The sequence below is a fragment of the Manis javanica genome, chromosome 14 (genome assembly GCF_040802235.1).
Source record: "Manis javanica isolate MJ-LG chromosome 14, MJ_LKY, whole genome shotgun sequence".
NCBI lineage: Eukaryota > Metazoa > Chordata > Mammalia > Pholidota > Manidae > Manis > Manis javanica.
The window spans coordinates 10233416-10245134 of NC_133169.1; the positions used below are offsets into that span (position 1 = coordinate 10233416).

Here is an 11719-nt window from a genome sequence, read left to right on the forward strand (position 1 = left end):
AGGGCATTTTTGGCTCTGGCACCAGAGAAGGACGAGGCATACCCCGTTTGAGGTGGGGGTAGGGAGGACGGGGAGGACAGACAGGGAGATAGGCACCAACCTATCTCCCATTAGTCTAGATCCACTGATCCTTAGTCTAGAGCCCTTAGGAAGATTTTTGGGGAATTCTTACAGCAGACAGAAATGGGGCAAAGAATACTTTTGTCCACACTGAACTGGAGGTGGAAATGGGATAAAAGGTCAAGACAATTTGTGGGTGATCCAGTGGTTTATTCTCAGATCCTCTTCTTTCTCACCTCCAAATAGACATCCAGTGTGTCACACTCAGCCCTGACCTGAGCCCAGGCATCCCTCATTCCACCACACCCAGAGTGGGATCAAAGATCAAACTTCCCTGGAGGGCATTACAGCCTGGCAGAGGCCAGCCTCTCCCTCCCTGGCATGTGTGGATTTTGCACCTGGCAGAACCCAGAAAGGAAGGTGTACAGCTTACACTCTTGATCCAGGTGTCCCTTTGTCCAAGTTGGAGAGCATGGCAGAAGGGCCACTCTCCTGGCGATGCAGTCCACCCACTGCCTGCCCACCCTTCCGGCCGCCTATTCCTCCCCGCCCCAGCCCTGGGAACACAGCCTTGCTCGCAGATCCCTGAAGGTGTCTGCCAGGGCCCGCCGCGGCCCCCGCCTTAGGAGGCAGTACAGCACGGGGTTGAGGCAGCTGTTGCTGTGCGCCAGGCAGGTGGTGACCGGGAAGACATAGGTATGGATGGTGTAGAAAGTGCTGTCCCAGGGCACCAGGTCAAATTTCACCAGGACACCCCATAGAGTGACCACGTGGTTGGGGAACCAGCAGAGGAAGAAGGAGGCCACCAGGATGCGGACAGAGCGGGCCACAATCCTACTGTCCTGCCGTCGCCGCCGCCGCAGGAAGGCCAGTAGCAGCAAGTAGCTGGTGCTGATGATGCCCAGGGGCACCATGAAGGCCAGCACCACCCTCTGCAGCTGGTAGGCGCCCATCCAGTATCTGCTGGGGAAGCGCAGTAGGCACAGACGCACACCCCACACCTCCCCCTCAGCCCCAAAGACAGCCGTGGGCACTGTCACTAGGGCGGCTGCCACCCACACCGCTAGGCTGGCCATGCGGGCCCAGAAGAGAGAGAGGTGGGCACCTGGTCCTGCAGCCATGGCCACCACCCAGTATCGGGCAACGCTCAGCGCTGTGATGAGGAAGATGCTGGCATAGATGTTGAGGACGGTGGCCGTCAGGACCATCTTGCAGAGGGTGCCTCCGAAGGGCCAGTGGAAGTCCAGAGCCGACTCAGCTGCCCAGAAGGGGAGAGTGAGGGCCAGCCCCAAGTCTGCCAGAGCCAGGTTAAAGACAAAAGTGTCAGAAGGTGGGCCAGGGGCTCGTCGAGTGCAATTGCCCAGCACCCATAGCACAGCCAAATTTCCCAGCAAGCCAACGGCCCCCACAAGCCCGTAGGCCAGGGCCACCATGACCCTCAGGGCCAGGAACTTGATGGGCATGGCAGTAGCATCGGTGCTCAGCACACTGCCTCCGGACGTGTTGGCCCAGAACGCAGGCGGCAGGGCAGAGGTATTGGGGGTGGGCATTGCAGGGCCCAGGAGGTCGGTGGGCCAGGCAGAGGGGCCAGGGCCACCCAAGGCTGTCAGCGGGAGGTGGCCCATCTGAATGTGCTCTCAGGGCCTCCAGCCGCCAGGAGCCCCAGCCCACGCCCACACCTCCCAGGGAGGGTGTAGATTGGGACGACCTGCCCCGTCCCTGCTGGTCACGATTGGTGGGAAGCTGGGCAGGGCCAGGGAGGGCCTGAACACTGGGATAAAGGTGTGCAGGCGTGTGTGTGTGTGTGTGTGTGTGTGTGTGCGCGTAGGAAGAGCTATGTGGCAGGGGTCAGGAGAGAAGGGGCAGTTATCCCACTATGGTGGACAGCCCCAAGCCTCCACCCAGGAAGAGGTACCCCATCTCAGATAATAGGAACCAAACCAGAGCCCCTTTATCTCTAAAGCGTGTGGGGGTCCCCTTCCCTGCCCAAAGTGGTCCTTTGGGCCTGAGGGAAGAAGTCCTGGAAGGGGTGTAGGGGCAGGGACTCAGAACGGGTGTCTGAAAGAACAGAGGTTCTCGAGTCCCAGGTTGGCTGCGTGCTGGCTGTGTGACTTTGGGTGATTCACTTTACTCCCCAGAGCCTCAGCTTCCTTGCTTAAAATTTTCAGACAAGAGTCTCTGTTTCACATCATCGTTGTGAGGAAATGAGATGGTACATGTGAGAAAGCACTTTGTACACTGCTATTTGCATGAACGATTATTAGTTCAAGGGAAAAGTTTGGGATGCCCATGGTGGAAGGGAGTGGGGTACAGAGCAGCTATTATTGCCGTGCCCAAGGAACAGTGCCAATGAAAGCACAGGCTGGAATTCATTGCAACAGCAAGTGACCTTGAGGCTGAGGGCAGGAAGGGAAAAGGGAGGAAGTCACAGCTTCCTGTTGCCTCCCACTGGGAACACGGCCTGTGAGGTCCTGTGTGGCCCTGCGATATGCCCTCGCTCCTGCTTCTGCTCAGAGTAATAAGTAATCCTATTAACCTCTGTCACTCCCATTGCCATTTTACTCTTTTCTGCTCTAGTCTGTGGAGGCAGAGGTCAACAGTCCCCCACCCTCTCCTCTAACCCCCAAACCCCATTCAGAACTGTGGATCCTGAGACACACCCTTGCCCAAGCCATCCTGTCTCCCCGCGATCTCAGTCCTAAGGGGAAAATCGCCTCATTGGTCTTCCCCTTTTGTGCCCATATCCCTACCTTTGCAGAATTTGCTGTGATGGGGAAAAAGAAGGTGAGAGGTGAGTAAGTGCAACAGTGAGGCTTTTTCAAGGATTCCAAAATATTCAGCACCTTCCTACCTCTGCCAGCTAATTTAGATGTTTGATGTTCAGTTCCCCTGGAGTAGTGGGGGAAGAGGGGCCCTTCAGGACGGTCAGTCAGCAGTGGGTGTGATGAACCCTACAAGAGAGCCCCAGAGGTGAAAAGGACCCAGAACGGGCGCCAGGATGTTTGGGTCTTTGAGCAAGGGGAGGGTGTGAAGGGGCCGGCAGAAGGAGAAACCTCGGCCCAAGTTCAGGTGGGCCCCCTGGGCTATCTGGTCTCAAGCACCACTCCTGTGTGACTTTGTGGGCCACGTTTATCTCTCGGGGCCACATTTACTCCTCCACCTGCACAGCATCACCTTGCCAATCTGGCAATGAAGACGTCTGTTTAATACATTGGAGCTATTTTCTCTTGGCTTGGAGGACAGAAACTGGGTTCTGCTATTCATTTGAAATAACCTGGGCCTCTGATCATTTCTTTTTTCTTCTTTTTTTTTTTTTTTTTACCTTTATTCGTTTCTAATCTAAATCCTCTCCCTTGGCCTGAGACAATCAACACTCTGTGGTTATGTAGAGAAGTGATGCCACCAGCTGGCCAGGTCTAAGAACTTCAGTTTGGGTCCTTTGTGTATTTTGTTAGTTTGTTCATTCCTTCATTTGTCCGTTCATTCATTCCCTAATCACATCATTTCCTGAACGCTTAACATGTGCCAGGCATTGTGCTAGATGCTGGAGAGACAAAAACAAAATATGACCCAATGCCATAAAACTAGAAGAAACCATATAGGCAGTAAACTCTGCACACCAGCATTGACAATTTTTTTCCAGATGTATCTATCTCCTTAGGCAAGAGGAACAAAATAAAAAATAAAGAAGTGGGACTACATCAAACTAAAAAGCTTCTGCACAGCAAACGAGACCTTCAATAAAATGGAGACAACCTACTGAATGGGAGAACATATTTACAAATGATATAGCTGATAAGGGACATATCCAAAATATATTTAAAAATTCATACAACTCAATACCAAAACCCACAAATAATTCAATTTAAAAAATGGGAGAGGACCTGAATAGACGTTTTTCCAAAGAAGACATACAGATGGCCAACAGACATATGAAAAGGTGCTCCATGTCACTAATCATCAGCGAAAGGCAAATCAAAACCACAATGAGGCGCCACTTCAGTAAGAACAGCTAATATAAAAAAACGAAGAAATAAATTGTTGGCGAGGATGTGGAGAAAAGGGAACCCTTGTACACCAGTATGTAAACTGGTGCAGTCACTATGGAAAGCAGTATGGAGGGTTCTCAAAAAACTAAAAGTTTAACTACCGTATGGTCCACCAATTCCACTTCTGAAAATTTATTGGAAGAAAACAAAACCACTAATTTGAAAAGATACATGCACCCCCATGTTTATTGCAGCATTATTTACTATAGCCAAGATATGGAAGCAACCTAAGTGCCCATTGCTAGATGTATGGATAAAGAAGAGGTAATACATACACACAACGGGATATTACCCAGCCATAAAAAGAAGGAAATCTTACCTTTTGCAACAATGTGGATGGACCTAGAGGGTATTATGCTAAGTGAAGTCAGTCAGAGGAAGACAAATACCATATTATGTGACTTACCTGTGGAATCTAAAAAACAAAACCAATGAACAAAGGAACAACAAAATACCCAGAAACAGACTCATAAACACAGAGAACAAACTAGTTGCAAGGGGAGAACAGGGTCAGGGAGAAGAGAAATAGGTGAAGGCCATCAAGGGGTACAAGCTTCCAGTATAAACTAAGTCACAGGAATGAAAAGTACATCATAGGGAAAATAGTATTATTGTAATAACTGTATGATGACAGATGGTAACTACACTTATGGTGGTGAACATTTATTTCATAATGTATGTAAATGTTGAATCACTATACTGTACACCTGAAACTAATATAATATTCTGTCAACTACAATTAAAAAATTTTTTAAATAAAGTGAAAAAAACTGGCCATACCAAGCATTGGTGAGGATGTAGGGTACCAAAAGTTCATACATTGCTCGTGGGAATGTACAATGATATAATCACTTTGTTAAACAATCTGACAGTTTTTTTTTAAATTAAGCATACGCTTCACTTGTCATTTACTCAAAGGAAATGAAAGTATATGTTCACATAAAGACTTGCTCACAGCAGCTTATTTTTAGTAGCTTAAAATGGGAAACAACTCAAAAGGGTAACTCAGTCACATACCAACAAGTGAATAGATCAATGGATTGCGGAAAGGTCACACAATGGAATGCTATTCAACAATGGAAAGGAAGGAACTACTGCTATATACAACAGCAAGCAAGGAGGGATGAGCCCTGGTGGCTGCCAGCCAGTGGCTGCTGTCCCCTCACTGAAGCACCTGTTCCTCATCCATCTGCTCAGCATCACTGGTCATCCACACGGCAGCCAAGTCCTGCCCGTCCCCACCTCCAGTTCTAGCACTGTGCTCCTCTTAAACAGGACAACCACATAGCTAACTCCATTTGCTTTGGACCAGGTTGACTCGAGAGTGCCCCCCGAGGTTCTCAGGCTGTGGCTCCCGAGTACCTAGCCTTTCTGTCCTCTAACGCCCCCTATCTGCAAGTCATATACACTGTGTAGGTTTCATTTCAGATGTCAGGTGTTCACGTTCTAGAGAAAGGAGGCGGGGTAGATGCCTCCCTATGCATGTAAATGAGCAGTAGCTCTTCCTGGGGCCACTCTGCTAAAACTAGAGTTTTAAGTCTTCGGTAGTTGACACTGCTAGTTAAGTCCTCGGTGGATCACCTTGCTATACTCTATACAAACTTTGGTATCTGTACTACAATTCACAGCTTCCTGTTTCAGATGGGGGTTCCGTAATGCCTGGCAATCCTTTTACATGTCCCTTATCAGCTTGATTTTTCATACATTCATCCAAAAGTCACTTCAGGTTATCTGGCAAGCAACAGACACCATGCAGGCAGGGATACACAAAGATGATTAAGACATAGTTCCTGCCCTCAAGTAGCTCACTCTTAGCAGGGGCAACAGGAACATAAACAATACTTGTAAGTGTGAAGGATCTGAAGATTTAATAGAGAATTCAGGGGCACAAAGGAGAAAATGTTTAATTTTACCTAGTATAGTCACAGAGATGATTTCTGAGCTGAGTCTCTTGAAAAAATTAGTAGGTGTTTGTCCAAGGAAAGGACATTTTAGCTCATGGCTACTTGTTACCATAGCTACAGAATAATCAAATCAGACATTTTTTTTTAAGGTTGTGGGAATTTTTTTTTTCCTTAAGAAGAAGCATTGCTCTTCCTGTCCAAGACCAATCTTCCATCTGTATTTGTAAATCCTTGCTCTGTGAGACATCTGCTTCCTCTTGAGTTTTCTAGTCTCCTTTACTGCAAGCAACAGAAATCTTGAGTTGTGTCTAGTGACCAACAGATATTGAAGGACAGGATGATGTTGATTATGCCAGAGTACTTGAAAAAGCCTCACCTTTTTGTCTACCCATCCCCACTGTCTCTTTCCTTCCTTTGCTGGAGTAGGTAGCAATGTTGACATGGAAGAATAGGGCCAAGAATGTGTTTTTAGAGTTTCAGTAGGTCTGAATAGATTCGGGTGGGATAGAAGACGACAATACAGCCCTCAGGAAGCACGTTTTATTCTGTTTTTCATTTGGCTCCTGTTTCTGCTTTTTCCAGCACATGTGCTCCATTCTGCCACTTCTCTCTGCAGACTAGCTCCTCTCCCTGCTCTTCTTGGCCGAGCCTCACACAGTTACTGCACGTGATCTTCCAGCACCAGTGACTACCATTGACCAACCATAGCTCTATGGTTCTGAAAATCCTTGGCAGGCAAAGAGTATTTTTCCAATCCTTAGTCTAGTCAAATACATATCCTTGATTTAATCAGCTATGGCCACCAAGTCATGAAATATGCAGGACTTTTCCTTTCTAGAGATGGTGGGAGGGGTAAGCACATGCATCTGCAGAAGGGGCTGCACATGGGGCAATGAATCATAACCAGCACATCCAACTCTGTCTACCCTGTACATACATCCTTCTTATACATGTATTTCTAAAGATTCCTCCTCCACTAATGTGATCTAGTTTTTATAAACAACTATCAATTCACCCACACCCTCAGCAAAGAAAAACTATCCAAAGCCAAGTCTAACTATTGCATCCAGAGGCAATGTAATGGGGCCCCTTTAATCATGCTACAATCTCTAAGTGACACACATTATTTTTTAGTTCTAGTGTAATTGGTTCCAGGTGTGATCCTTTGACATCTTACATCTTTTAGAATATAAGCACCCAGACATCTGATGTAGAATACTAAGGGAAAACACAAGACAACTACAAAAACAAATGTCTTTGTTAAAATGGAGAAATTAGGATGAATCCTCCCCATCAGCACCAGATTCATCAAGTCCACAAAGTTATTTCACATCCCTCAGTACAGCACCTCAGCTTCACAGAGGAAGCTGTATAGGGGTAGCTGTGGGTGAGTTCCTGAGTTCCTTGGTCAGAAAATTTGATTATGATTTTTGTTTATTGGAAAGTTCCCCCCCCCATGGAATTGAGTGTCTCCCAGATTTCTAAACTGTAAAGGTAATATTATCCCTTTTGTAAATAATAAGTATCTTTGAGAAGATACTTTGAGACTATGTAAATATCCTGTTGTTCCTCTAATTTTGACCTACCAGTTTTAGCATTCATTGATGACTCTTGTCTGAATCAATTATTACTATAATAGTTGCCAAGAGGTGATTTCGATGCCATGGTTTTAAAGTCACAGCTATGCTGAGTTGCTGTCTCTCTAAGACAATAGTCCTGTTTCTCCTAGACAATTAGGAAGTCCTTGCTTGGCAGGAACCAGGGCCAGAATTTTGCCCATCCCCCTTGCTCTTCCAATGGCTTTGCCCTTAGACTCTGATGAGAAACCTCATTTGAGAAGGATTGTATCCTGTCTACTGATTATAATCCCGTGAAAAATCATGTTTTGGTGGAGGAAGTTTTGTACTGAGAAGTGTTGTTGAACAGCCCAAATGTTAGGCGGTCCCCTATCTCTTCCAATTCTTCCAGAAATCCACATTCCAATTGCCAAAAGCCTAGTCATGGCCAAGCGGTGCATTACTTTAGTCACAAAAGGGTAGTATGGCAAAGAATTTGATATGGCCTAAAATTTGACAAGAGAAGGATTAATTTTCCTCCATCTGGCCTTAAGTAGTTTCAGACTACAGGGAGAAAGAGCTTTTCTCTAGCAGTATTAGGTAATTGCACATTTTTACCCCCTTTGCCTTTTCACCAAAGAACCCTGGGGCAAAGCGTTGATCCCTTTGGGGTCGTGCTTTTCCCAAGGCTCTACGGAACCATCAGCACACTGTGCTTGCCTCTGGTTTCGCTAACAGGGCCTACAGAGCTTTACCCTGTTGCCTGGTCTGGCTTTGCCACTGCTGGCTTCTCAGTCAGAAATGGATTAATCCACACCAGTCAGTTCTGTGGTTTCAGTGAGGGTCTGAGATTTGTAAACCCCCTCTTTACTATTAATTTCTTTTCCAGTTATGCAAATAGCCAAGCACACTGAGCCAGCTCAAGTAAGTGGGTGGGAGGGAGCGGGATTGTATTTTAAAGCTACATCAGGAAACCTGGCTATCCAAGGCCACATCATGAAGGACAGCCCAGCCTCCCAGAGGCTAGAACTGGGGCTACACCCGCTAATTCTTTTTGAACGGTTGCTCCATTTTTCTCTTTCTTGACAGATTTCCCCTTGTAAGAAGGTGGAAAAAATTTTTTAAATTATTTTTAGAGCTAATAGTAGAATTCCTCATAGTAAATCCCTTTGCTTGGAAAAAGTATTCAATAAGCATTTGGGGTAGAAGGTGGCACCCCAACGGGTGATGGTGAATACAAGGGAGACCTTGTGAGAGCCCAATCCCCATCTTCTCTTTTTTCCATCAGAGCTCCCACTGTGGTGGATGAGGATAGTGGGCCCAGCTAGACCCAGTTCAGCATTTTCCAGCTGTGCACTGATAGAAATGGATTCAGGGGAGATACCAGGGAGGCAGGTGGGGGATGTGTAGCACCACTATCCACAGGAAAGGGGACAGAATTATAGACAGGAAGTCTCGCTGCAACAATGGAGGAGTGACAAGTCCCAAGGAGCAGGAGAGGATACTGAGAGACGTTATAAGGCCCAGCCGTATGGGGTTTATATGATCTCCAAGCTGTCGTTGACCTTAAGAGTTGGTAGTAGATGACCTGATAATACCTAAATTAGCATTACGAAATTCACAGTCATTGGGATTCGTGTCAATATTTTTGACACGCACCAAACAGGAAGGAAAATGACCTCAGCCTAACTTTTCTCACTTTAGAAAGACCTTTAAAATTAGCACTCTAACAAAGTGCTATGAATGGGATTTCAGAAATCTGACTTAGTTTTTATATCAATAAAGAAATATTGTTGGGGAAATTCATACTTTCTAAGAGAACTCTAAATAAATGAACGAGGTATTTGACATAAGAAGCTAGGAAAAACACCAAACAAAGGAAATCCCAAAAAAGAGAAGATAATAAAAACAAAACTTTAAAATTAATGTGTTATTGATGAACTGATGAACATATTGGTGAATAAAACTAAATCCTGGGTCCTTCAAAAGGTAAACAAATAGGCAAGACCCTGACAAGCCTAAGAAAAATAAAGAGAAAAGAAAAAAGAGAGAAGAGAAAGAAATAGCCATACAAATGAGCTTAAAAGGATAAGAGACTTTTAGTGATTTTTTTGAATACAAACATTTTAAATTCTAAGTAAAACAAGCAATTTTTAAGGAAAATTTAAATGACTAAAATTAACTCAAGAAAAAGTAAGAATCTCAAACAAATGAATAACCACATAAGAAGTTGAAAAGGGTTTCAAATACTTATCACTAAAAACCTTCCAGATCCAGATGATTTTACAAGCAAGTTCGGCCCAAGCTTCAAGGAAACAGTAATTCCGAAGTTATTCAAAGTATTTTAGTGCACAGGAGAAAAAATGAAAAAGTTGCCAACCAGTTTTTCAAAGCTGAAATACATCTATGACTTGATTTTTTTTAAAGGACCAAGATGTCACCTCTGAATACAGATGTAAAACTCATAAACAAAATACGAGTGATGGGGTTCAGGACATGCTATCACAAAATATGGCGCTATGGCATGTTTTATATTTTATGCTAAAGGGATTTGAGGAACAGCAGGTGCAGGAAGGAGTTTTCTGACCTTCCCCTGAAGCAGGTCATAAGACCCTCATGTTGGAGGCACCCTCCCTGTACTCAGAAGAGAGGAGCTTCCTTATTTCCAAAATGCGTGGGCACACTGAGAGAATCTGAATAGGGTTTGCTAAGTTTCCCCTAGTTTACTATTCTGAGCTCATACCCCTTTTTGTCCTATCATATTTTTCCATGACTTTCCATTCTTCATCAAACCTAGTACAAAAACTCTCAGGTTTAATCATTTCTTTGGTTCTTCATTTCCTTATGAAGGCTCCTGGGTCATGTAAAACTTATATTAAATAGATTTGCATGGTTTTCTCTTGTTAATCTGTGTTTTGCTACAGAGACGCCAAGAACCAAAGAGTAGGAGGGAAAATATCTTTCTCCTCCTCTACCTCGGCAAATCAAATCGAGCCATGTATTAAAAGAATGATAAAAGGAAGATCAAGAATTTATTCCAAAATGGAAGGCAACTCCAACATTAGTAATCCAGCATCAGAGTTATTTACAATAATACATTAGAGGAAAAAGATAATTATATCAAATCTACCAGAAGCAGATTTGCTACATTTTAACACTCATTTTTGATAAAAGTGATTAATAAAATAGAATGCTTCCTAAGCACTACAGATAATATCTATCAGAAGCAAACATTATATTCAGAAGTGAAATTACATTTCTTCAAAGAAAGTATACAGATGGCCAGCAAGCACATGAAAAGATCATTAGTCTTTAAGGAAATGTAAATTAAAACCACAAGGATATAATACTTCACACTCAAAGGGATGGATATAACTTAAAAAAAAAAACAACTAAAAAAAGAACAGAAAATAAGTATCAGAGAGGATGTGGAGAAATAGGAACCCTCCTACATTGCTGGTGGGAATATAAATGTTGTAGCTGCATGTTTTGGAGATTCCACAAAAGTTAAATCTAGAATTATTATTATGACCCAGCAATTCCTCTCCTAGGTATAAATTCTAAAGAATTAAAATAAGTACTTAAACACCTGTTCATGAGTGTTCATAGTAGCACTATTCAAAATAGCCAAAAGGTGGGAACAGCCCAAATGTTCATCGATGGATAAATGGAAAAATTGCGGTATATATATATATATACATAGCACATACATACATGAACGGGAAATGAATTTTTATTCTATTCATCCTATTAGAGTGTAAACTTATTTTAACAATAGCATTGTATTATATTTGTTCAATCTAGAGTCCTTGCAGCTCCAGGAAACTCCAAATGTTGGGGGAATCCCTGCATTCCAAATCAACCCAAACTCCAGATGACATTCAAGGCCTTTCAGTGAAGTGGCCCCCACACTCCAGCCACTTCGACTCTTAAGCAGAGAGACCCTGGAGCTGCGTTTCCTAACCTATTCTGTATCCCCGCCTCTCCATCCCTCATCCAGAAGTTTAGCTTTCGTTTCTTTCAAATCCCTGCGTCTAGTCCCAAGCTGAGCATCTTTCCTTCTTCACCTTTGCTTATCATACAACCCCATTACATGTATTTGCCCGCGTGCGTCACACTGAGTTCCAGGACAGGACCCGCGGCTTATTCA

General features: G+C 44.3%; 1 protein-coding gene across 1 annotated transcript; it reads right to left on the minus strand.

Annotated features, from left to right (window-relative positions):
• Positions 1-260: 260 nt before the first annotated feature.
• Positions 261-1675, minus strand: RXFP4 (relaxin family peptide/INSL5 receptor 4). Its single transcript, XM_017673014.3, has one exon. It carries the CDS (start codon positions 1608-1610, stop codon positions 597-599), a length of 1014 nt encoding a protein of 337 aa, XP_017528503.1. The 5' UTR covers positions 1611-1675; the 3' UTR covers positions 261-596.
• Positions 1676-11719: the final 10044 nt, after the last annotated feature.

Bases quoted from the DNA above. Each gene is read 5' to 3' on its own strand.
- RXFP4 (XM_017673014.3), bottom strand. From the start codon at position 1,610: ATGCCCACCCCCAATACCTCTGCCCTGCCGCCTGCGTTCTGGGCCAAC.